General features: G+C 42.4%; 1 protein-coding gene across 7 annotated transcripts in view; it reads right to left on the bottom strand.

Moving 5' to 3' along the window:
• Positions 1 to 26401, bottom strand: part of EXOC1 (exocyst complex component 1) — a 409496-nt gene that overhangs the window by 142224 nt on the left and 240871 nt on the right. For all 7 annotated transcript variants that reach the window (XM_078678171.1, XM_078678169.1, XM_078678170.1 and 4 more), the window contains one exon: positions 22050 to 22155. In XM_078678171.1, the coding sequence (XP_078534297.1) occupies positions 22050 to 22155 (106 nt within the window). The remainder of the gene's footprint in view (positions 1 to 22049; positions 22156 to 26401) is intronic.

A 26401-nucleotide genomic window follows, 5' to 3' on the forward strand; every position in this document is an offset into this window, starting at 1 on the left:
AGGAATGGATGCATCCAGCGGGTTGATATTGTTGTCTGTACAGTACATGACAAACCGCTTCCATTTTGCTGCATAGCAAGCTCGGGTAGTGGGCTTCCTTGCCTCCCGGATGATGTCCATGCATTCTGGAGGCAGGTTGAGGTAGCCAAATTCTAAGACTTCAGGAGCCAGATCGCCAGATTGAGCTGTCGCGGATCTGGATGCTGAATGTCGCCATGGTTCTGCGTTAAGAGCCTGGATGTGAGATGCAGCCTTTGATGCGGTACCACGGAAAGTTCTAGAAACGTGGTGTACCATGGTTGGCGTGCCCATGTTGGAGCAACCAGGATGAGAGTCATCGAGTGTTGCTTTAGCTTTCTTGCCACCAGCGGAATGAGAGGCGCTGGGGGAAAAGCGTACGCAAATTTGCCTGACCAGTTCATCCATATCGCATTCCCTTGCGATTCCGGGTGAGGGAACCTGGCGGCAAAGCTTTGGCATTTTGCGTTTTCCCTTGTGGCAAACAGGTCTATCTCGGGATGACCCCACTGCTGGAAGTACGGGTGGAGTACTGATGGATGTATCTCCCACTCGTGCATTTGATGGCTGTATCTGCTGAGCAGGTCCGCCATCTGATTGTCCTTGCCCGGGAGGTGTTCCGCCATGAGGAAAATGTTCCTCTGAATGGCCCACTTCCACATGCTCTGAGCCAGATGAGACAGTTGTGGTGAGTGAGTACCTCCCTGCTTTTGGATGTAGTACATGGCTGTCATGTTGTTCGTCCGGATCAACACGACTTTGTTGCACAAATGTACTTTGAAGGACTTTATCGCCATGAAGATTGCCATCAATTCCAGGTAGTTGATGTGCAACTTCTGCTGCTGGGTGGACCACAGTCCCTGCACAGTGTAGTGGAGCACATGAGCTCCCCACCCTTGGAGAGATGCGTCCGTTGTTAGGATTATCTGTGGCACTGGCTCTTGGAACGGTCGTCCCTTGCAGAGGTTGTGTGGATTCCACCAATGCAGAGAGTTGTATGCCCGACCGGTCACCAACACTAGGTCTGTCAGCTGTCCCCGAGCCTGTGTCCACTGATTTGCCAAGCATTCTTGGAGCGGGCGCATGTGCAACCTCGCGTGCGGGACTATGAAGATGCAGGAGGCCATCATGCCCATCAACTGCATGAACACTTTCGCTGGTAGGGAGTGTTGTGGTCTGAACCTCTGGATCAGCGACTGAATGTTGTCGATCCTGACCGGGTTTGGCTGAGCCATAGCAGTCAGGGTATTTATTTTCGCACCGAGATACTGCCGCACGTGGTTTGGTTGAAGGTGCGACTTCGGGTAGTTTAGCGAGAACCCCAGGCTGTGAAGGAGTTGAATAGTGTGGGACATGTCCGCGGCGCACTTTGCTTGAACAAGCCAGTCGTCTAGGTACGGGTAGACATGTATGTTCTGTCTCCAGAGGTGCGCCGCCACTGTCGCCAGACACTATGTAAACACTCTGGGGGCAGTAGTCACCCCGAAGGGTAGGACTTTGAACTGATAGTGCCTGTTTTGAATGGTAAACCTGAGGTATTTTCGGTGGGATGGGTGGAGTGGGATGTGGAAATAAGCATCCTTGAGGTCCAAGGTTGCTAGGAAGTCCCCTTGATTGAGCAGGGGAAGGATTTGTTGCAGTGTCAGCATGTGAAAGTGTTCTGACAGTATGTACATGTTGAGGGGGCGTAGATCCAGAATAGGTCTGAGGGATCCGTCCTTTTTTGGGATGAGGAAGTACAGGGAATAGACCCCTGTGCCTTCTTCGTCTACAGGTACGAGCTCGATTGCGCCTTTTTGCAGCATCACCAGTACTTCCTGCTGCAATAAGTGCAAGTGCTCTGCCAACATAGGACGGTGTCTTGGGGGAATGTTGGGAGGAGTGGATGTTAACTCCAAACAGTAACCGTACTGGATACGTTTTCTCACCCACCTGTCTGTGGTGATGGACGTCCAGACTGGCAGGAACTGCTGGAGTCTCCCCCCGACAGGTGTGGTATGGTCGGGGGGCAGAGACAGAGAGTCACTGTTTGTTGGCGGCAGAGGTACGTGAGTTGTTGTTCCCTCTGCCTCTGCCCTTGGCACTGTTACCTGTGTAACCCCCTCTACCCTGCTTGGGGTACGAGGATTGCGCACCACCCTTTGTGAATTGTGTTTGATGACCCAAGTGTCCTCTGGTAACACCACGTGCTCCTGAGCGACGAAAAGTGTTTCCCCGGAATTGTTGTGACTGAAGCGCCCCCATGGACTTAGCAGTCTCGTTGTCCTTTTTAATTTTTTCAAGGGTGGTGTCTACATCTGGACCAAACAGTCTGTCAGGATTGACGGGCTGGTTGAGGATTGTAGTCTGGATGTCAGGCTTAAATCCAGATATGCGAAGCCAAGCTTGTCGCCTCAACATGACGCTAGTGTTAATCCCCCTAGCCGCTGTATCTGCCACATCAAGTGCACACTTTATTGCAGCGTTTGAGATAAGCTTTCCCTCTTGTATGAGCATTTCGGCTGCTTCCTTAAACTCATCAGGTAGGTGTTGAAGGAGCTGTTCTAGGGTGTCGTAATGCGCCCTATCGTATCGTGCCAATAGTGCCTGTGTGTTTGCAATACGCCATACATTGGCAGCCTGCGCCGCCACCCTCTTGCCGGATGCCTCAAGCACTTTCGACTCCTTGTCTGGGGGAGGAGCTTCACTCGTGGTTTGGGAGTTTGCCCTCTTGCGGGCATTGGCGACCACCAACGAGTCCAGAGGCAACTGTCCTCGAATATATGCAGGATCTCCAGGTGCTGGCCTGTATTTTTTCTCGATACGTGGGTTCACCACTCTCGCCCTGGTAGGTTCCTTAAAGATCTCTGGGGCATGTTTAAGGACACCTTTAAGCATAGGAAGTGTTTTAACTGTTCTTTCTGAGACAGAGAAAGTGTCAAACAAAAAGTCTTCCTCCACCGGGTCAGCATGCATGTCCACATTATGATTTGCTGCTGCCCGTTCGATTAAAGCATTAAATGCTGCAGAATCCTCTGTTGGTGATGTACGTGCCCCAAAACCCTGTGGATCTTGTACCACCTGATGTCCACCTTGGTCCCCAGTGTCGTCATATGAGTCCTGCTGAACATCAGGGTCATTGTCAACTGGGAAATTGTATTGGTCCTCTTGTTCATCATCCTCTCCTCCTGATTGGTTGGGGGAAGGTGATGGACTCCTTCTCGGTGGTGGCAGAATAGGCTCAATAAGGGAAGGAATGTCCTGTGCTGGCCTCTTCTTCTTCAGTGGAATAACATAGGATTCCAGTGGTTGGGAAGTGATTTTCCTCTTATAAAGGGTCAATTTCCCTCTTTGGGCATCGATGCAATGCTCAGATTGGTCTTCTGAGGCTTGATATTGATCCGAGCGGCTCTTTGGCGTCGACGGATCCGACGGTTTTGGCACCGACGTTGTTGCAAATGCCTTTGGGGCCACCTTCGGCGGCAGAGTGTAAAGAAGCTTGCTCGAGGACTTCGGAGGTGTGTCCACCGATTTTTGAGCCGATGGCGTGGAAGCCGTGGACGACAAAGTCTTCTCCCGAATACGTTTCAGGGAGTCGGTGACCTGCTTTGTGAAGGAGGTAGAGGGTTTTGTAACCGACGGCCGATGTTCGGTGGCGTCGGAGTCCTTTGGTGTCGACGGTATTTGCGTCGACGAATCTTCGGCTGCAATGTGTCGCGGCTCCGTTGAAGGCTTTGGCGCCGACGCCGTTGCTGCAGATCCGGCATCCTTGTGCCGATGCGTTGAGCCCGCGGGCTTTGGGTCGTGGCTTTTAGTCGACTTTGGGTCGACTGGGCGTTTACTTGACGGCGCCGTATTAGCGTCCGAAGGCGTGTCAAGAGTTTTAGATGTCCGCGCCGGAGCAACCGTGGTCGACGCCTGATGGACGGCCTTCTTGGAGGAGGGTTCGTTGTGCACCTTCTGCGGCGCTGTCGACTCGACAGCCTTCTTCGACTTTTGTGGGCCGGAGGGCGACGGAGTCGATGAAGGAGCAGGCTTCGATACTTTTTGTAGGACGTCGGCCATTTTAGGTTTTGTTGATTCCGTAGGTTTCGGTTTCGATTTCGGCTGGACGTCGGCCATCTTGTGTGCCGTAGAATCCGAAGGTTTCGGTTTCGATACGGGCAATGGCGGCTCCGGTTGAGTGTCCGTGGCCGGGCCAGAAGGCGGGGCCGGGGATAGCGGTGCAGGGTCGTGGGTAAGGCCGAGTGGCGATCCCGTGACCTGAGCCTGAATAATGTAGACTTCGGGGCATAGCTCCTCCTCTGAACTATCTTCCGCGGCCCCATAAACTTCTTCGTCGTCCCCTACCTCCTCGACGTATTCAAGGTCTTGGGCCTGTCCTTCGATGTATTCCTCTGGATCGGCCTGGACCTCCGTCGACGGTGGCGAAATCTGGAGATGATGGCTATCGCCTTCCTCCGCGGGGTCGTCGAATATGTTGTCGGGTGCCGGTGTCGCTCGCTGGGCCTCCAGGCGTGCCGCGCGCCGATGCTTGAGCGTCTTCTTGGACCTGAACTGAGAGCAGGCCATGCAGTTTTCCTCGTTGTGGTCCGGCGACAGGCATTTATTACAGACCGGATGCACATCGATGTGTGGATATTTGGATCCACAGACGGGGCAGAACTTGAACGGGCTCCGCTCCATGTTAAGTTCGTCGGGTCTTGCTGCGACGAGAGGGCCTCGATGTCCGAGGAGTTACTTGACTCCGTAGATTTCCGGCTCAGAGAGTCGGACGACGCTCGAGACCGTACGCAAACAATACCGACGCAGGTAACGAAGGCCTTTTGGCCTTAAGATCAAAGTTTATCGGTTCCGACACGGAGACGTCGAAACCACATCCGAACCCAATGGCGGAAAAAAACAATCTGGGGATGGAGTCGATGCCCATGCGCACTGTAGTCCAGGGGAGGAGCCACCTATCTCGTGATACTTCGAAGACTCTTCCAGGACAACAATGTGCAATCATCCGGACCCAACACTAGGCGGCGATCTATGCATAAGATATGAATTTAGCAGCCCACATGCCTCGAACTTTATAGTTTTCCCCTGCAGATATCAATGTCCTGAATAGGGAGATCTACAGATGAGGCAGAATGAACACACACACACAGGCTGGCTGCCAAAAACACATCTGGAAAGCTGTTTAGCACCCATTATTTCTTTTTCATGAAGTCCTTTCTACAAACGGTCATAATTACGGCTAATTTGATTGCAGTTTTTAACATTGCTTTTAATTCTTATTGAATCAACTGTACGAGGCTCTATTTTAAATTACAAATTATGCCCAAATGATAGCAGCTTTTGTTAGCATGGAACTTTTTGAAGTGCCATGAAACCTGCTGCGGGTACTCCCATATACTGTTCCACAACATTCATCTCTCGAGTGGTTTGAGCTGCTAATGGTACACGTTATTAGTCTAGTCCTGAATCAATAAACAGTTTAACAGTTAAAAGGATGATGTGTGCAGAACACTTGAAATGAGTTCCTTAGGATGGCTTTGAGAGTTGACTTAGCCATATCCTCTGCTTTTCATGGTAACAAATAAACGTAATTATGTCAAGAAGTCAGTGCACGTTACAGAATCTGCCATTAGGGTGCTGACAATATATAGCCTTTGGCATGAGTGGATCTGCATCACTAAGCGGCATAATATATCTCTCATCACTTCCTCCGAGGAATCATCTTTAATAGGTTGGGAGAGTTTAAATTCCAAAGCTTCCTTGGCCGCTCTGCAGTGGTGGTTGGAATGCTATCTAGCGTCTGTTTCATGTGCAAACATCTTACCAATTATTTATATTTGACTTTACTATTTTATTTGAGACGAGAAGCATATGCCTAATCAGGCTTCTTGGTGCTTGACAACATCTTCAAATCTAAAAATAAAGTGGGAAGTCATTACACAGTACTAATAAAATAGAAAGGAATGGGAGCTTTCCTGAAAGCAGCATGAGAATTATTAGAGCTTATGGGCAGAGGCAGACTATACCAGAACCTGTGTCCCTGCAACCTAAGGGTGGTTACGGGCTGATGCAGTATAGCCGCATGGAATTGTCCAACTTCCCCTTACAGTCCCTGGTAAGCATAACATCGGTCTTATTGCTTTTTAGTTTGAGGAAGTTGGTCCCACCCAATGTTGCACAACAAGAAGACTACTGTGGAGATTATCATCAGCACATTATATCACGTTGTAGCAAAAGGAGCAACTGAGCTCAGAAAGGGGACAAACGTATATGTATAAAAAGCACTGGGGAAAGTAAAGACCCTGTAAACAGGATTATCATAGGACTTAAATGACGCACTTTCAGTTGGAGCTGGGGGCTGGACTACCAGCCCCAGAACTCTCTCTTCCAATAGACAGGCTAGCAGGTGCATTTAAGCCCCAAAGGCTCACCGCAGCACAGGACTCGCTTTCAGTTGGAGCTGGACTACAAGCCCCAGAAACCTCTCTGCCAAAAGGAGGAGGAACTATCCGGATTCAAGCTGGGCTAGCACATTTAAGCCTCAATGGCCCTCTGCGTTGTAGGACGCGCTTTCAGTTGGTGTAGGGGGCTGAACTACAAGCCCCAGATTACTATCTGCTAATAGAAGGCAAGGCTATCTAGGTTCGCACAGAGTGGGTGCATTTAAGCCTCATAGGCTCACCGTGGCACGGGACACGCCCGGGCAGTAGCGGGCCCATCAGTGCCGGAAGAAGCTGGGCTGGGCCATCCCACTTTCGTCTTTTGTTACTTCTATGGTCTAATACATCAGTTAATAAACTAAAGAGGAAAACTGCAAGTTGTGTAGCAAGTGTTACAACGATTGATTTCATCCTGGAGAAGGAGCATGCAGTGGGGGTGATTATAAAAGAGACTGCTTTGACTGAAAGAACGTTCTCCACAGAAGGGGTGGGTCTGCATGTTTGTGCCCAGCAGAATTAAATGGTTGGGCTTCGTGCAGCCTGTCCAGCTGAAAAGCCATGTGGTACTTCAGCAGAGCAGAGTGATACCCCTTCGCCTAATGAACCTCCATTAAAAAGAAAAAAGTGGGTACTGCGAAAAGGAGAGCGGGGAAAGGGGTTCAGAAGTAAAGATGCCAGCTCCAGGCAGGACACTGTAGACAGTGTAAATGACTTGAATTACTTCAACTATCTGTGTAGCATATTTGAATCAATGTTAAAAGCACAGATTACGCCCCTTTTTGAACGTTTAGATATAATTGAATCCAGCCTGGCTAAGCTCATTTAGTATATTACTACCAACAGTTCTCAATCCAAACTTATAGGTGCATCCCACAATGTTAGTGGTAGTGTGTCTCGTACGTGTCCAGGTACTCAGAAGACCAATATTGGTAACTTTATTTCTTCAGATTCATATTCTCAGTTGCTGCCCATTTCTTTTTCTCCTTCTCCTCCCGCGGCTACGTTATCAAATCTGCCTGTTTCTATCAATTCTAGGAGCATCAACAGTAATGGTTGGGCTGTTGTTTCTCAGAAAGGTCCCATGGAGAAGCAATGGTCACAGGAGCAGGTAACACTGAATCTTCCCCTTTGTGTCTTAATCTGAGCTAATCTCCCCAAATTTAAATTAGTTCAGGAAGAGACAACTGATCCACAAGGTGTTACACTGGTTAAGCGAGCATATGGGGTTCAGTACTATAGTTAATAATCTTAAACTTATGGCTAGAAGGGTTGATTGGGTTGGTCCATCACTTAAAGTATTGTACGGGGCGTGTGTTGTGAATTTTAAAGATGCTAGCATTGAATGTGGTTTTTTAGCCAGCCCCAATCTTTCTTTTCCTGGGCACTCTCAAATTCTCCCCCTCCTTATTGGATACATGTATAATCCCCCTCAAATTGGATCCCCTTTCATCTCTCATCCAGCACCTGACCCATTCCCCCCAGCCAAATGTATTACATCCTGTGTCTCACTACGATGGGTTACCTCTTGCTAGAAGATTTGCGGCTTTGGAAGGTGTGTTTGGGTGCGACTGACTTTAAAAAGCTGGCTCAGGCCCAAGATACCATTTACTAGGGACTTACAGAGGGTGCTAAAGGTTTGCAAATTGGTAGAACCAATTGTGAAGTTTTGAGAAGGAGCTCTGGCAGTGGGGACCAGGTTAGCAGGAACCCAGTGCACTGCCAGTCAAAATCACATCAGTTAACAGGCAAAAAGTGGGGGTGACCATGTCAAAAAGGGCTACTTTCCTACACTGACCCTCTGACCAATCAGGGGCCAAAACTTCGCATAGCATGAATGTTAAGGAAGTTAGCCCATTGGAGCTTTTGTCTGGGGGTGCTTTATATTCTGCTATTAAGCCTGCGGAATCTATTATTCCATGTGACAGTAAATACTCTTTAATTGACAGTAGGCAAGATGTTGATATATTCAGGAATACTACAATTGGCAAATCTAAGGGAAATTTCTATGTTTTTAGTTTCTTATCTTGGAATGTCACACAAATTCACAGTAAATTGGCCCAGAATGACTGGGTGTCTTTGATTGAACAATATGATTCTGTTATTACGTAGGAAACTTGGGCTACTATCCCTCTTGTCTGCAACAGTTATTTCTGTCATTCCATTCCAACAATTCCTCCACATTTGAGCGCCCAAAAAGGGGGTGCATTCATCTAGCTTAGGCTTGAGGTTAAAGTGAAAATAGTTTCCCTGGATTATAATACTACTGAGATTCAGGTTTTACAGATGGTTGGTTCTCACAGGTTTAATCTGTTTATCATACATTTTTATAACAATGATTTTTCTTGCTCCACCAATAAGAATTTTTTATCCCTATATAAGACTTTTGATCAACTCATGACTAAGTACTCTTCCCTATTTTCTGAAGGTAATGATATCCTTTGTGGGGATTAAACAGCTAACTTTAACCTCCCAACCAATGATTTAGACACCTTTTTATATGATAACTGTATCAGATATGGCTGCTCTGACCGTAGAAGTGCTGAATGAGGCCATTATACCCTGGCGTGAGATCTCATAAATATTTCTGAGTTTGTTTACAATAGGGAGCCTAGGATTCTGACATTCCATGGAAGAGGGTGCCCTTCTATAATTGATTATATATTTATAATCCGGGGACTGCTACAGTATTTGGTAAAGTGTGGCTTATTGGATTGACCATGAGGTCCCGGAACAAGCTTTAGTACAACTGACACCTCAACACAATGAGATTAGGCTAGCTTGGCACATGCCTGAACCTATAACATTTTTGGACAGCTTAATTAAATCAGATTTGTATACTTTCATGGCAGGCCTATCTGATAATCCTTGGGGAGGAGTTTATGTGATCAGTATAAAGCTTTATATGTTTCTAATAAACAGGTTTTTACTGAAACCTGCTTGTAGATCTACTTCCACAGTTACTCGTTGGTTTTATAGATTCTGCTCACATGCTAACAGGAATTTCCGGAGAGCCGTAGCTAGTATTCCCAGGAATCCCACTGTAGTTGCACAGGCCGGGCACTCTACAAAATGGCCCTGTCTTAAAGAAAGATCGAAATCCAAAGGAACAACTGGGATCACCTGGCTGTTGCAGCCTCTTCTAAGATCCTGAGTGTGTTTTGGAGAACAGTTAATAACCTAAGAGCACAAAAAGCACCGCTCTCTATAATGAGCAGTCTTAGCACTGGAGATAATTGGGTGACGTATTTTAGTAACATATACTGTAATGTTTATGATGGTAGCGCTTCTGCTGATCTAGTTCATAATGGCAATATCAATGAAAAGTTAAATTACTCAGTTGATGAATTGATTGATGTCCTTCATCAAAGTTTCCCTTCCAAAGCCACTGGGCCGGGGTGCCCATTGATATTTTTAAATGTAGGGTAGATTTCTTGGCACTTAAGCTTACTAATATATCTATCAACTGAGCTGTAACAAATCTCCCTCATTCTTGGTCAAGTTCTACTATAGTTTCAGCTTTTAAAAAAGGAGATCGTACGAGACCCTAATGTTATAGGACTATCTCTCTAATTGATTCCACTGTTAAAATAATAGGGAGGGTTATTTTTAACAGAGTAAGAGATTGGATACATTGATAATGTATTATCTCCTTGCAAATTCAGAGGATGCTAGGTACAATGTCTACATCTCCATTTTCTAGTGGGTAAATATACCATAGCTAGAAGGAGTCCATTGTACCTGGATTTCGTGGACTTATCTTCCGCTTATAACAAGGCCAATCATGCCGTTCTAAGGGATATTTTATTAGAGATGGGGATTGGTCCAACCATTGTTTACTTTTTGGCATATCTGCATCAGAACTTGTTTGCCAACGTTTGTATTATTTTGCTTTGCAAAGTGGCATGAGGAAAGAATGTGTGCTAAGCCCTTTATTATTTATTTGTTATATCAATAAACGTAATGTTTTTAAGCCCCGTTACTCAAGATGTCTCCTACACCAAAACCGTTCTCGTACCTTTACTTTCATATACTGACGATGCTGTGCTTCTTGCCCCGACTTCTAAGGCCTTATGTTGTTTAGTATGTGCTTCTTTAGAATTTATGAAGGATTTAGACTGGTCAACAAATTTTAACAAATCTTACAATTTGGCATGTGGCCCTAAGCACTATTTGTTATGCACTCTGTGTCAATGGGAATAATCTAGACTGTATGTCCAGATTTCCATACTTAGGTCTCGTATTGAGTCTAATGGATCATGTGCAGGGCTCGATAAATCCACTCGCCCACTAGCATTGTTGAGCAATATTTATTCAGGACGAGCAATTACTAGGGACTACTCACCCTTTCTGGCGAGCTGAAAATCCTCTAACTTCATTCACAGAACAAAAACTAAATGTAGGAAGATAACTGACTTTTGGCCTCTGCCTCTGAAAACAGAGCAAATGTGACAAGATAACAAGATTTAACAGCCTTTATTTTGTTAATATTTGCTGGCTTTCAGAGACAGAGATCAAAAGTCAGTTTTCTTCCTACATTTATTTCTCTTTCTGTGACTGAAGTGAGTGGATTTTGTAAAAAGACCAATATGAGTAATTCTGTGGTAAAAAAAATATTTTTATAGGATCAAAACAAATTAGAACACTTTATTTGGTGATCATTGTTTATGCGCAATTATCAGTAACTACATGTTAGTGGGAACGTTTTGTGGCCATTTCAATCCAAAACATGCCGTCTTAAAAGGACAGTGCACTACTACATCATGCTTTGGTAATATATTTATAAAAAGTGAGTTTTAAAACATGAACTGGGAATTAGTCCTGCTTCTGCTCAAATGACAATGCTATTAGTGAACTAAGAGGCAAGCCAGGGAACATGTGTATCCTATGTATGGAATATAGGAAGAGGTGTGGTGCAGTGGCCAGGGTGGCTGACTCTGGAACACGGGGGCTCACTGTTCAATCCCCGGCGCCTGCAGCAGGTTAGACCCAGCACCTTGTGACTCTGGGCAATAGCTTGCTTTATCTTCCCGACGGCACCTAACGCTGGGACACCTTGCCTGAGAAAGCTGCGTGCTTTACAAAATGCTGGTATGTAGGCTCAATTCTTGTTATATATGGAGCAAACATTTAGTCTAGTAAATAAAAAGTTCTTTTGTACAGCAGAAATAGTGAACTTGCATATTTTAAGGTGCTCTCTTGTGTGATAATAAAGAAAAACGCAACTCCAAATGACAAAATATTTGCCTAGGATCACACAATTTGAGACCAGTTAATGGGTCAAGTACATTACAGTTAGTTGAGTAATTATTAAAGTTACTAGACCTGCAGTTCCAGTAACGTTCTTCTGATTTTTCGAGCCCTGATGTGCAGCAGAAAATGTGCTAAGAATTCTAAGTTTCTTCACTTTTTAATGTCTGTAAGGCTGAGTGGGCAAGCCGATGTCTTTACTTTTAGAAATATAGATCAAACAATGTGTACCTACTGCTAGTTATGGCAGTGGTGTTTGGGGCTTTGCAGATTGTCAGGCATTACAAGTGGAATAGAATCAGTTATGTGGGGGGTCTCCTCTTACTCCCTCAATCAACATCTGCATTATTTTTGCCACTAGGAATTGGCCGTGCCTTATCTTGAGGACTCTATCATGTTAGAGAATCTTTTATTATGGCTTTCAGTGTGGAACATTCCTCAAGCCTATTTTAGTCAAAATACAATAAGTGACTGAACGGGGCATGAATATTCCCTGGCTTGATTACGTTATACAGAGTTTTGCTGATTTGGGAAAATCTTCCCTATTTGATAACTGTAGGAGTATATGTAAAAATGACAAGCAATCTGTAAAACGCTCATTCATGCATAGATGCAATGCATTAAGAGAAAGTTTGGAATTGAGCGCTGTTGTTAAGATTCATAGCAGGTACTATTTATATAGGCTATGTTTCCCTCTGGGATATTTTGTTGATTTGGAAAGGAAAACATATTTGTCATAATACCTCACCCCAGTCTCTACTGCATTTGACCTTATTCTGTAAATTGTATAAAGCTTATAGAAATAAATGTTATGCCCTCTTTTAAAGATGTACAATTTAAAGCAATGAGGAGTTGCCCTTCATTTTTTTACAATTGTTAGCCAGCATTGACGTATGTTTCAGGTTTTCTAAAATCAGTTTTGTCTTATCGCAAAAGTCTGGATTTTTAGGTGGGGTCATATTTCAAAACATTTTGCCGTTTTCTGTGTTTTATAAACTGTGTAGATATTTGCATGTATCTTTAATGAATCTTTAATGAATGGCTTTGACATTCAAGTAATTAAAGTATTGAATTGAATTGACTCAGATGTTTGGTGCGCTGCATTCACTCCTCCAGAGACCAACTGACACTCCACCCTGATTTCACTTAGTCGATTGAGTAGAATGACCATATTGAAGCTCACAGAAAGGCCCAGAATGGCTGCTCCTGCTGGAACCCCCTCATCCACAATGGCCCTGAGGTAAGTCCCAGTATGGCCCTGAGCTAAGTCAGTCTCATTTTCTCTTCTAGAACAGAAGCCAAGCTTACAGGTCAAGAATCACTGAATTTCTTAAGACAGTAGAAAGTCAACTGGCTTTGCTCTCAAAATAATAGGTTGGTAATTAACAACATCCTTGGCGTTTAGAGTAGTGTTTCTATTACAAGGAAATAATAATTCGGATTTCCAGGATTTGTGAACTAAGCTTTCTTTCAGGGACATGTTGAACAGCCTCAGTACTGTGGTGAAAACTTTTTATTTGTCACCATTCATGTTGCACCCATTTTTTAATGCAATGCGCAAATGTTCAAGAAACAGTGGTGTATACAACAGGAGATGTGTGAAATATTAGTGAACATATCTATTTAATAACTCAGAGTTATCTAAGTGCCAGAGACAAGGACAACTTTACTGCACAAGGGAAAACAGAATAGCATTACCCACTACTTTGACAGACATGCATTACTGGCTTTATGGTAGCCGAGTTTACAATGTGAAAGTTAGCAGGAACAGTGTGGAACAGCTAATGCTATGCTCAAAGCAACTTTCCTTTGGTTTAAGGAAAAGAATATTCAATTACTGTGGTCAAATGTGTATGTGAGCCACCCCCACACTAATACCATGAGTGTGCTGTTCTCTTTATTTGCAATATAGCCACACAATTTCTTCAAAAGACAAACCTTCATAGTTCTTGAACTGGTGACACATTATTGGATGCAAATACCCATTTACAAAACAGTTCAAATGATTCCATTTAGCATTCTGACGGTTGACTGGAAAATACTAGCTCAGGATATCACTCCACAATGAGATTCCATCGAGAGCTTTACAATGATTTGTAGTATTAGCTATATAATCTATGGTGCAAATACCAAAACAGAGACCGTAAGCAATGTTCTTTAGAACATTGTGGATTTTAAGGGTTGGCCAAACTGATTTAACAGCCAAAGTAGCGTTTATTATACAATGAAATTGTTATAAGATACGTTGAAAGTTTATCAGTGTTGCATATATTGCAAAAGTAAAAGAGCAACCGTACTTGTGCTATGGCAGCACATAAAGCACCCAAGGATGTCACCAACATTACTAATAAAGCATTTCATAAATCGCAGCCACGCTTGATACTAGTGTTATAGTTCTTGAACCACCTCGGTACTAGAGCTTTGAACCAATGTGCTTGACACATTCTGAAGCTTGAATCGAAGTTCTTGAGAGTTTTTTTAATTATTTAACGTATAAGGAATGGACATTATCCCAAGGGATGAAAGAATGTTCTAAAAATAACAAGAAGGGAGACTATAAGCATTTGTACATAATAAGAAATATGTCACCATGTCAAATGAGTAGTATAGTCATGTGTGGCTTTGCTGGAGGAAGATGGTTTGGATAGGACACATTTTTAACAGAACTACTTGGGGGGCGCGTTGAACACTATCATAAAAATATGACTTAGTCATTTGTCATGGTCAGGCTCCAGTAAAACCATTCCTACATTTATGGGGGGGGGGGGAGGGGGGGGGGGGAGTCCAACAGGGAGCACCATGGATTTTAAACTGATTTCCTGCAAAAACAGCCTCCTATGTTTTGGAACACAAAACTATTTCTGACTGACCTAGTGATCACAACCTGATATGTTTCTCCCTAGACTTAACTGCCAGGAAAATCTCTGGAGACAAAGAGTGTAAACAGGTTTTTAATACAAATAAAGGAATGAGGGTCAGGTGAGAAAACACTGACCTGGGGTCCTTTAGGCAAAAAGTAGTTGACGAGAACTTGGAATCAATAATGGTTTGTTTGGCAGAAAACCGTTCTCCTCCCACCATATTGAGGGAATGTAATATTTTTATGTGGGGCAATATCTAATGGCTGGATGTTCAATAAAGCTACAAAAGAGGACCCTTTACATCGCTGGTTTTATGCTGCATGCACTGCCGCCCATAGGTGTTTAAATCTTTACATTAAATTCGACCCTATGTTGCACTATGGCTGTTTATAGAGCTAGATGGGAACATAAGAACATTGTGGAAGCTAGGAAAAATGTAAATAAGAACAAAAGCTGGGAAGACTTGACAGCCGCGGCCTCCTTAAGGACAGCGTGAAATTCTGGGAGGAAGTAAAATCGCCCTTTTTTCTCAGATTATGATGCCCCAAGGTTGAAGCTCTGATCCTCGAAGTTGAGTCGATATCCCATTTTACAGGAGTGTTCCAGCCTAACTAAGAAGGTCGACTCCACAGTGCTGACCCACCTGGGCCTGTTCAGTTGGATAAGGCTCAAGCCCCTTCGCTCAGGCTTACTGAATTGGGCAAGGTAGTTTTGGCGATATACCACTCAGCCCCGGTAAAAGCCTCTGGCTTCCCGTGGGGTGCCAATTTATGTATTTAAATCAAATATATACCTTTGGGGTCCAGTCTTAACAAACGTTTTAAGGTGCGTATTGGAAGGCTACATACCCAATTAGTGACACTCTGCCACCTTAATCCCTATTTTCAAAAAAGGGGATAAATCAGATCCGGACTGTTATATGCCAATCTCTTTGATTGACGCTACTGCAAAAATCTTGGGGAGGGTAATACCGGCCCGCCTAGAAACATGGGCTAATGAGAATATGATCTTAAGCCCCATTCAGTTCGGGTTCAGAGCAGGCATATCCACTATAGAGCAATCATTAAACCTGCACCTTTTCACTAGCAAATATGTAATGGCAAAAAGGTGGGCCATCCATATGGCTTTTATAGATTTCTCAAGTGCATTCGATATGGTCAATAGGGTCAAACTTTGGGAATTAATGCAGACTATGGGGGTTGAACCAGATCTCCTTACCTTATTAAAACGTCTACACTACGATCTGAAAGCAGCAGAAAGCAATGGATGGCAGGTGGAATTAACATCCCAAATATCATCCCTAGAAGGAGTAAGACAGGGCTGCATCCTAGCCCTGTTCCAGTTCTTACTATCTATAAATGGCATAACTGGAAACCTCGGAGCTGTCCCCAGGGCTTTGAGACCCTTACGGGTGAGAAGTGCGCTCTATAAATCCCTGATTCATTGATTGTGCAGGTTGGTGTGGATGTGCCCAAGATGGGGGAGCGCTCTCTCTCTATACTTCTTTACGCAGATTATGCGGTTCTGATTGAGAACATGTCAAATGGTCTCCAGAAGCTGCTAAAATAATTTATGGATTATATGGAAAAAAGTTAGTCAGGCAAAATCTTATACCATGACATGCAGGCCTTTACTCATAAAAACAAAGGCCATGAGAATGGGGCAGGAGAAATTCACTTAAAAATACAAATCATGTGTGCTACTTAGGAATAACTTTTAGCTCTACTCTAAGCTGGGAGGCAAATATTCACACAAAATCCTTACAAATGGGCAGAAGTACAGAAAGCAATCTTCCATTTTTCAAGGACAAACCCATACCTGGATGATTGCCTTGTTTAAATCAAATGTATTTCATCTACTGTCTTTGGGGCTGGTGTGGGTGGGGGGAGGTCTTAGGGGCTGGTGTGGGTGGGGGGAGGGATGGGGGTGTCAGAAACGGTGATAAACTTCAGAGTATTGAAAATGATATTCCTTGTAGATTGCTAGCAGTCCCAAAAAGCACTGCCAATTTTATTTTCCAGGAGGAGCTGGGCATCCTGTTTATAGGGAACCAGATACAAAAGTGTCCCACTCTTGTTGTGGATCAAATGCTGGCTGAATCCAGAGGCTGAGCAGGTAAGAGAGTGTATTTCTGACTGCTTAGCCTTACATAATGTTATCAAAATCCTGTGGTTGGAGAATATTAAACCTAATTTTCTGAAATTGGGCCCTGCTGACATGTTCACACATCCCAGGACATTAAGGCACATGCAAAGGCTATTGTAAAATCACTCCATGCAGAGTTTAGCAGGGTCGAAAAATTACACACAATGTTCAAAATGAAGTATGTGGAGTTGTATGCCCATATATCAATGGGCACTAATGTCAAAACTTACTTGATCTTGATTGATAAAACAATTCACCACTTGTTAACATGTTTTAGACAAAATCTTACCCATTTTAAATTTGCTTTCCCAACACCACGTACATGGAAGTATTACCACTAAGTCATTTTAACAATGTTTTATCATAGAGCACTTTACTTTGCCTTATTTAGCTCCTTATACGTAGGTCCAAGAGTTGCCTCCCTAGTACCTGTACTGGTTCAGGCAGGAATTACGTCTGCCTGCAATGGAGTAAAAAATTGTCTTAAAAGTCTTGAGCCATGCAGTCCTAAATTTTGTTAAGAGTGCACTAAATATTAGAAGACGCTATGAGCTGCTAACCTTTACTTATTGTATTCCCTATGAGTACCATTGTTAGTTACTTACTAATGATAATGTTTGACCATTTGCAATAAATATTTTAAAATGACTATCTTAAAAATTGTAATAATTTATCATGTTTTGTGTATATTTTTTATGCATTTGTGAAAGTTGAAAATGTTGACGTAAATTTACCTCATAATGTAGAAATGTGTCTCAATGTTAACGTAATACTGAAGGGTTGCACCCCCACTGATGTGGGATGTGTCCCCCGGGCTCCAGTAAATGTCCTTCTACTCGGAAGGTTTCTTCAAGTTAGTCAATAATACAAACAAAGTCTTTCTGATGAAACTCTTTGTTTTTAATTCATCTTGTTGTCATCACAAGGATAATGTATTCATATGTTGCGGTTCTTCAATACGTTCAAATGTCAAACATTTTAAATTCCCAATGCATTTCGGCAATGGAATTGCCTTCTTCCAGGGGATGTCTCTACAACAAAGGAAATTATGCTGCAATGTTAACGTAGAAACTACATGTAAAAATAGTGGTTAGAAAAATGTGCCTTTACTAAACGTCCAAAAAGAGAAAATGCTGCTTATTTCTGTAGAAAGCTCCCATTTCTATGGTTCTATCACTGCTAGGCCTCAATAGTTTCTTTATTCCTTCCTTTATCTTTAATAAAATTAATTGATTTCTTGTAAGTGCTGATTTAACGTTATACTTGAACTGCAGAACTTGACATCTTTGTGAAATGTGCTGTTTGCTGCAAAAAGTATTTATTCCTGCCTCACACCATATAACTTCGTTGTGTTTTAGATAGTTTCCTCTGCCACATGCTTATAATGAACAAGTGTATTTACGAAAGCAAATGCTTGCTATAGACTTGAATTTCATGATCTAACTAGTACATGCTAGATATTAATGTTTCATTTCATAGAAGAACAGCTAACAAATTAGGTTTGCAAAGGTTCTCATGAGAACCTTCCTAGATGTATCTTTTTGTAATAAGCTGTAGCAGCATTTAAATAACATATCAACATGGACCCTTACCGCGGGAATCGAGAGAGAAGGCGACGGACCATGAGAAAATCCTTTCCCATTGGCTAGAGATAATCGCAACATTAGGAGTTTGCAACATGGGTTGCGCTTTTCTATATAGTACATGTGCCTAGCTAGAGAGTTACTGTATTGCCTTAGATGCATTCTATTCACATCTTCCTCTGCCATGCCCTCTAGCACTTGAATGCGCTACTCTTGCCTGAAATTGCTGTGAACTACTGCTAACAGTGATTTGCTATTATTCAGATGCCCTTTTGGAGACTTACCCCATGCTGATCATAGCTACTGCTGTGATTATTTCCTTCTACCAGTTTTAATGGATGCTACTGCAGCTGTTAGGGAACCCAGCTGAGTTTCCAGAACTGCTCGTTATGGGAAGTGTGACTTTACATAGCTATTAGCCTTTTGTGCCAAACTTTCCTTGCTCCTTTCGAAAAGAACTCCTTATGGGTTCTTGTTAGGGCAGGTTAGGTCAGTTAGGGATTAATTCATTATGGAACACTCAGTTATGTTGTATGTTTGTTCTAACCAAATTTTCTCAATACTTTTGTAAATGGATTTATCTTACTAACCTAAATAAAAAATACAAAAATATAGACTAATTTCTTAATGAGAAAATACAACTTCTTTTAAAACTTCATCGAAGTCAAGTCAAGTCAAAGAGTCTTATATAGCGCACATATCACCGGTAGATCTCGAACCTCTCATCATTGACTGAACATTAAGTGCTGTAAGTTGATCATTATTTTAGACATGTATTCAGGTTGTGCTCCATTCTAATATGGAGGCAAATATTTACTGACCTGAGGAGGCATTGAATTTGGAGATTCTCTTAGTAAGTTTCAAGATGGAGCTGTTTATCAAGATTTCTACGCTCACACTTTAATATGCCAAATAAAGTTGTTCTTGACTTGATTTCAGTAGTATATTACCAAATCATAACACTGACAATTAGAGATCAGTTTTCGCAATCAAGAGGTAGATTTTACAGCCAAAAAAATGCAATGAGTTTTTCAGTGTAATTCTTTCATGGAGAGCAAGAAAAGTGGGAGAGAATCAAATATAGGCTTAGTAGTTAGGCAAGTGAATTTTCAGTCAGGCTTTACAAGCGGTATAAGAGGATGTCAGTTGTGATACTGGTCCAGCCCTATGGTGCAAATCCACAGAATTGGCGAGATAAGGTGGAAGTCTTGTTGCATTTTTTGGTTTCTAGATAAACAATATTTGTACTCAGGTGAAGCACTCCACTGCCCGATAATGTAAGCTTCTTTAGGAAGGTGTGCTGAGTTTCAGTGCTTTAAATATGATCCCCGTTGACCTGAATATACATTGCGCTTGTAGAAAAAGTGACTTGGGCTTGGTTATTACAGGAGCAATATCCTCAGATTTCTTAGCGTCTACGATCAGCCTCGCTGCAGCATGGATCATTGAATTTACTTGGGACCGTCCTGCTAGAAGACAGGCCTTTCAGCATGGATAGCCAATATTCTACGCTTGTGATTGATAAAGCTTGGACGACCTGTTTTAGATCGTTTTAGTTTTTAGTGAGATTATTTTGCCATAAAAGTCATGTGAGAGTCTAAGGTGCATTTATTGTGTAATGTAAAGCAGAGTGATTTGGCATTTGGTGTTCTTTTATAGCAAATACCTGTTTACTGGAGATTTGTTTGGCAAATGATGAGGAACTCAGTTTTGCTTTGGATTTGTATTAGTTAATGAGAAGACAGCCAGTTTTGTATTTCAGGGATGCAGACCCTTTGGTAATCATATGGATAAATAATTGTTTATTTTTACATAGACCTGTCTATTATCTGCATATCGGCTGTACAATGGACAAAGGGGGTTTAGGAATTGACTAAGTGGTTCTAAGAACATGTTAACTGGTTTGGGGGCAGTATTGACATTTGAGAAACAGGAGAGAGGTGTTGAAGGAGTGGAGATAAGGTGCTATTTATCTCAATAATCTGACAGCACTCATCCAAATAGGCTCAGCCTTTTGCATTTCTATTTTGTTTTGTTTTGTTTTAGGATAAGCTTAGAACAACGTTTTTCTTTTTTAGGAGGAGGTGTTCAATGCTCTGGTTAAGGGAGACATTAATGATCCTCATAGAAAGAAGAGAGGCACTTATGGATTTTGCAAAGTTAGGTGGTATGGATACCGAGGATAGCAAAATGGTTTGTTTGGGGATATTACATCTACTATTGCTCCAGGGGTCGTGGGGTTTAATGAAGATGCACACATGGCAGCTGCAGTTAGAGCAGTTTAGATGCAATGAATATGGCAGTGTGTAACTGCGGCTGTAAATACATGAAATAAAGTACACAAGACACTTTCTTTCTTGTGGTGAAACATATCACACAGAATCCTTTGAAATACTCTATGTAACATGAAATATGATAGGCATCATTTCTTTGCACATAGGTGTAGAATAAAGAACATATTATTGCTAAATGATTGAAAGGCCTGGTGTTGCAGCCATTACAAATGCATGCCAACGTCAAGAAGAAATACAATGTTAACAGCTTACAAGAAACCCAATTAAATAGTAGGAAATAAAAAGATTTACAGGTTCATAGGCTTTTATCTAATATTAGGATCAGTAAAAAATGTGCAAGATGGCCATCGAAGTGCAATGTCGAATCCTGGTAAAAAGGTCATGGGATTGCAACAATAAATATTATTGGTGGGATTGTATTAACCAATCTAGACGCAGTTGTGAATTCAGAAGTATCTATTATACTATTAACAAATGCCGAGGCATGTTTGGTATAACATTAGTCATTCTCATTTTGTGACTGGATAACAGCTACTGGCTTATTTTGTAAATTAAAAAAGCCAATTACAACACTTTTGCTCTTGTTACCTTGGTCATTATCAACCTGGATGATAGGAAGTTGATTTAACAAATATTGTATGATGTTACTTCTAGAGAATATGCATATGTTGTATTGTATAAGGGCTGCAGAGTTTCAATTTACAAATCGAAAATAAATCATTCTAGGATTGTTCTTTTGACTCCATTTTTACAAGTGTGCATTTATTGATTCAAGCTGCACAAGACTAGGCCAAGACTATCAGAGAGAAACAGTTGCCTTACCATTGTCTCTATAAAACTAAAATGCATTTCATAAATAGTTGCAAATGAAAGGGACTCCGAAGCTTTGATATTGGAATGAAATAATCCAAACCGGTATCATTTTGCCAATTTCTAGCACACAGCTTATTAAAAGAAGAAGAAAAACAACTATTGTACTATTTTAGCATTACATCACACATTAAGCTTTTCTGATGTAGGACAGAGAAATATTTGTTTAACCGTAGTCAAAAGCTGGAATTCTGGACTGGAGACCAACTACTTTTCAGAACAAACAATGCTCCTAGCATGCTAACCCACATCTTCAAAGTAAGTTGAGGACTAACTGTTTCGGGTTTATAATATATTCGGCTGTAGTATAAACCTTCAGATAAAATCATAACTATTTTATTAGACAAATCAGAACACTACAATATAATGATGGTAATTTATCTAAATACGAGAATGATTTCATCAAAATGATCTATAAAGATGTGCATTGTGGTCAACATCACAGACAGCTAAAATACATGTTTCTTACTTTTTCAAATTGTGGAAAATGTAAGTGAAAAAAGTAACACAATTGCAACTTTACTGTGAGAAAAGGAATTACAAATACCAGAGTTAATATGAAATAATGATCTTAAAACAGCTGATATTCATCAATTTGAGGCAGCTCACCAAACTTTTTCCCCTCTTTGGTCATGACAGTCATCTTGATTTTTGCAACCTCAAAGAAATCTTTGATTTCTTTTTCATACAAACGCGCTAAATAATCCATGTAGTTCTGAAATAAAAATATAGAGTGACGTGATATGACAAAATATGCAGCAAAATAATAAATCTGATTCATACATAGCTAAAACATTTGGAGAGCAAACTCAAAATGATTACAATGATTTTAAGCTGGATTCTTGCAGCTCAATAACAAAATCTGCTGCTGTGACCTGGATGAGACTGACATGGATTACAAACATTTATAGTAGTATATTTGTATTTATGTAAGTGGGGGGGGGTATAAGCACAAACCTACACACAGAGCAGCAGAGCAATACACAAAAATAAGAGGTGGGCATTTCAAAATAGGTGGTTGTAACAAGAAAGCAGGTACATTGGAGACTGACATTCTAGAATGTTCATGAGTAGAGAGGATTAGGGTAGCTATATGAGGGTATGACTAGTTGACATGATTAAAAAAAGCATCTTCATTTGCTTGCAGAAGGAGGGAGGGTGCTCCCTAGAGTTGCTCTGGAACTTATTCAATATTCTCTGGAAATTATACAAGACGGCTTGCTCTCTGATTTTCACCTGCATCTCTTTGCTACCAATCTTGGCATGGTTAGGCTCTAAGAAGGAGGAAGGAAAATGCTACTTACTCGTATGCATCTGTTCTTGGCATGTAGAGCTGAAGATTCACACACTGTGCATAGATCGCCATCTGGTGTTGGGCCTGGATGTTTGCACTTGTTGTATTGGAAAAGTCTTTGGAAGTCACGAGATAGGGGACTCCTCCTTTGGACAATAGTGCATATGGGCATCGACTCCATCATCAGATTGTTTTTTTGCCAAGCAGGGAAATTATGGAGTTTTGTTAGAAATAGAAAGAGATGTCCATGTATGTTGTATCTAAATAAGATAATACTGGAACAGATAAATGTAGCGTTGGACGTGGGTGGCCGTGTGTGGATCTGCAGCTCTACATGCCAAGAACGGATGTATGACATTACAACGCATGCTTTTACATCGCATGCTTTTACAACGCGGTTTTTACAATGCATACCATTACAACGCATAGTGCTTTTAGGCGCTGGATAGTGAATTGTTTAATTTACTATTCCAACTCCAGTCCCCGTGGATAGTAGGGAAGGTGTTGGATAGTACATTAAACCTATTCCCTATCCTAGAGCGCCCCCCAGCGCAATGCGTTGTAATGGTTTGCGTTGTAAAAGTTGCGTTGTAAAGGCACTGCGTGGTAAAAGTTGCGTTGTAAAGGTTGTTTACTGCCAAGAACAGATGCATACTGGTAAGTATCATTTTCCGATCGAGGCATATGAGCTGCAGATCACACACTGTGCATAGATTGTATAGCAGTACTCCTCCTTAGCAGTGACCAACAGTATCTGTTGCAGTAGTTTGGAATAGTGTGGTGAGTACAGCCTGGCCCACATTAGCTTGCTGTTTTGTTTGCACATCTACCTAATAGTGCTTTGTGAATGTGTGCAGTGTAGACCATGTAGCTGCTTTGCAGATGTCATCTAAGGGAATGTTCCCTAAAAATGCCATTGAAGCCCCTATCTTTTGGGTAGAGTGGGCTTTAGGGGGAATAGATAATGTATGTTTCGCTTTGTGATAGCAAATTTGTAAACATTTGACAATCCACCTTGTGATACCAGACTTTGATATGGGATTGCCTTTATGTGGTGGTGAGAAGGATACGAAAAGTTGTTTTATTTTGCTAAAAGGTTTTGTTCTGTCAATGTAATAAAGGAGTGATATTTTTACATTTAGAGTATGAAGAGCTCTGTCTGCGACCCTTTGTGGTTGTGAGAAGAATACTGGCAACTCTACAGACTGATTGAGATGAAAAGGAGAAATAACCGAAGGGAGGAATTTTGGATTTGTTTTGAGAACCACCCTGTTATGATGGAGTTGTACAAATGGATCTTGAATAGTTATTGTCTGTAGTTCACTGACTCTTCGAAGGGAAGTAATGGCCACAAGGAAAGCGACTTTCCATGTAAGAAATTGTAACTCAAATGTATGCAGAGGTTAAAATGGAGGGCCCATTAGTCTTATAAGAACAATGTTTAAATTCCACACAGGTGAGGGTGGTACCCTGGGAGGAATTATTCTTTTGAGACCTTCCATAAATGCTTTGATGGCAGGTACCCTGAATAGTGATAAGTGTTGTCTATTCTGTAAGTAGGCTGCTATGGCAGCGAGGTGTAACCTAATAGATGTGTATGCTAGATTACACCTTTGAAGATGTAGCAGGTAACATATGATGTGTTGAATAGACACATCTAAAGGATGTATGGTGTTGTTGTTACAGTATATTACAAATCTTTTCCACTTGGCTGCATAGCAGGCTCTAGTGGTGGGGCGTCTAGCCTCTTTGATAAAGTTTATACAGTCAGGGGGAAGGTTAAGGTACCCAAATTCTAAGACTTCAGGAGCCAGATCGCTAGGTTGAGCTTTGCTGGGTCCGGGTGTCTGATCTCTCCATGGTTCTGTGTTAAGAGGCGTGGGGAGAGGTGTAGTTTTTGGTGCGAGACTACTGATAGTTCCAGCAACGTTGTGTACCATGGTTGTCTGGCCCATGTTGGAGCAACTAGGAGGAGTGTCAGTGAGTGTTGCTGCAGTTTGCGCACTACCAGTGGAATGAGTGGGAGAGGTGGAAAAGCGTATGCAAATCTGCCTGACCAATTCATCCATATCGCATTGCTTTTGGACAGTGGGTGTGAATATCTGGTGGCGAAGCTTGGGCATTTTGTGTTTTGATGTGTAGCGAAGAGATCAATCTCTGGTTGCCCCCACATTTGGAAAAAACGGTAGAAGAACTTGCGGATAAAGTTCCCACTTGTGAATCTGTTGTGTCTGACGACTTAACACATCTGCTATGTTGTTCTGGACTCCTAGAACGTGTTGGGCTAGGAGAAAAATGGTCTGAGGAATAGCCCATCTCCATATGCTCTGTGCTAATTGAGAGAGCTGTAGGGAGTGTGTCCCACCTTGTTTCAGTATGTAGTACATTGCTGTCATGTTGTTGGTGCGAACTAGGACAGCTTTGCCTGATATTCTTTTTGGAATGATTTTAAAGCCAGAAATATGGCTAGTAACACCAGGTGATTGATGTGGAGTCATTTTTGTTGAGGTGTTCATCTGCCATGCATGGTATGGTGTAATAGATGATCTCCCCAGCTAGAGAGCGATGCGTCTGCTGCTCGCACAATCTGTGGAACCGGCTCTATGAACGGTCGCCCATTGGAAAGGTTTTGGGTGTTCCACCACTGCAGAGAGCGATGCAAGAAGCCGTCTACCAACACCAGATCTGTAAGCTGACCTTGAGCTTGGTTCCAATGGCGTGCTAAACATTCCTGTAGGGGACGCATCTGGAGTCTTGCGTGAGGTACTATAAATATGCAAGAGGCCTTCATCCCTATCAACTGCATGAACACTCAAGCTGGAAGCGAGTGTTGGGGCTGGAATTTTGTTAGGAGACATTGTATGCTTGCTATCCTGGGTAGACTGGGATATGGAAGTGCTTTTGAGATGTCTATTGTGGTACCGAGATATTGTTGTATGTGGGACAGTTGTAGGTGAGACTTTGTGTGGTTTATGGTACACCCTAAGTTATGAAGTAGTTGGATTGTGGCGTGTGTGTGATTTACACACTGGTGGTATGACTTGGCTTTTATGAGCCAGTCGTCTAAGTATGGGAAGACGTGAATATGTTGTCTTCTTAGGTGAGCTGCAACTACTGCCAGACATTTTGTGAAGACTCTGGGTTCTGTGGTGACTCCGAATGGGAGTACCTTGAATTGGTAATGCTGACCGTCCACTACAAACCTCAGATATTTCCTGTGAGCGGTGTGAATGGGAATATGAAAGTAGGCGTTTTTTAAATCTAGGGTGGCAAGGAAATCACCTTCTGTCAGAAGAGGAAGGACCTGTTAAAGTGTGACCATGTGAAAATGGTCTGATTGTATTTATTTATTTATTTATTTTTCACATTTTTAAAGCGCACTGTTACCCGGAGGTGTCCTGGCGCTGTGTGACTAAGGGTGCATGTGTTACATTTATTACCTTTGGGGAGGTCAGTTTGTAAAAAGCCAGGTCTTTAGAGCTCTTCTGAACGATAGAAGGTCTTGTGTCTGTCTTAGGCTGGGCGGTAGAGCGTTCCATGCCTTGGCCGCTCCCAAGGAAAAGCTCCTACCCCCCCAGCGAGCCTTCCTAACTCTGGGGACTACCACCAGCCATTGCTCAGCCGATCTAAGAGCTCTTACTGGTCTGTACCAGTGGAAAAGCGTGGT

Source organism: Lissotriton helveticus, chromosome 2_2, assembly GCF_964261635.1.
Source record: "Lissotriton helveticus chromosome 2_2, aLisHel1.1, whole genome shotgun sequence".
Taxonomy (NCBI): domain Eukaryota; kingdom Metazoa; phylum Chordata; class Amphibia; order Caudata; family Salamandridae; genus Lissotriton; species Lissotriton helveticus.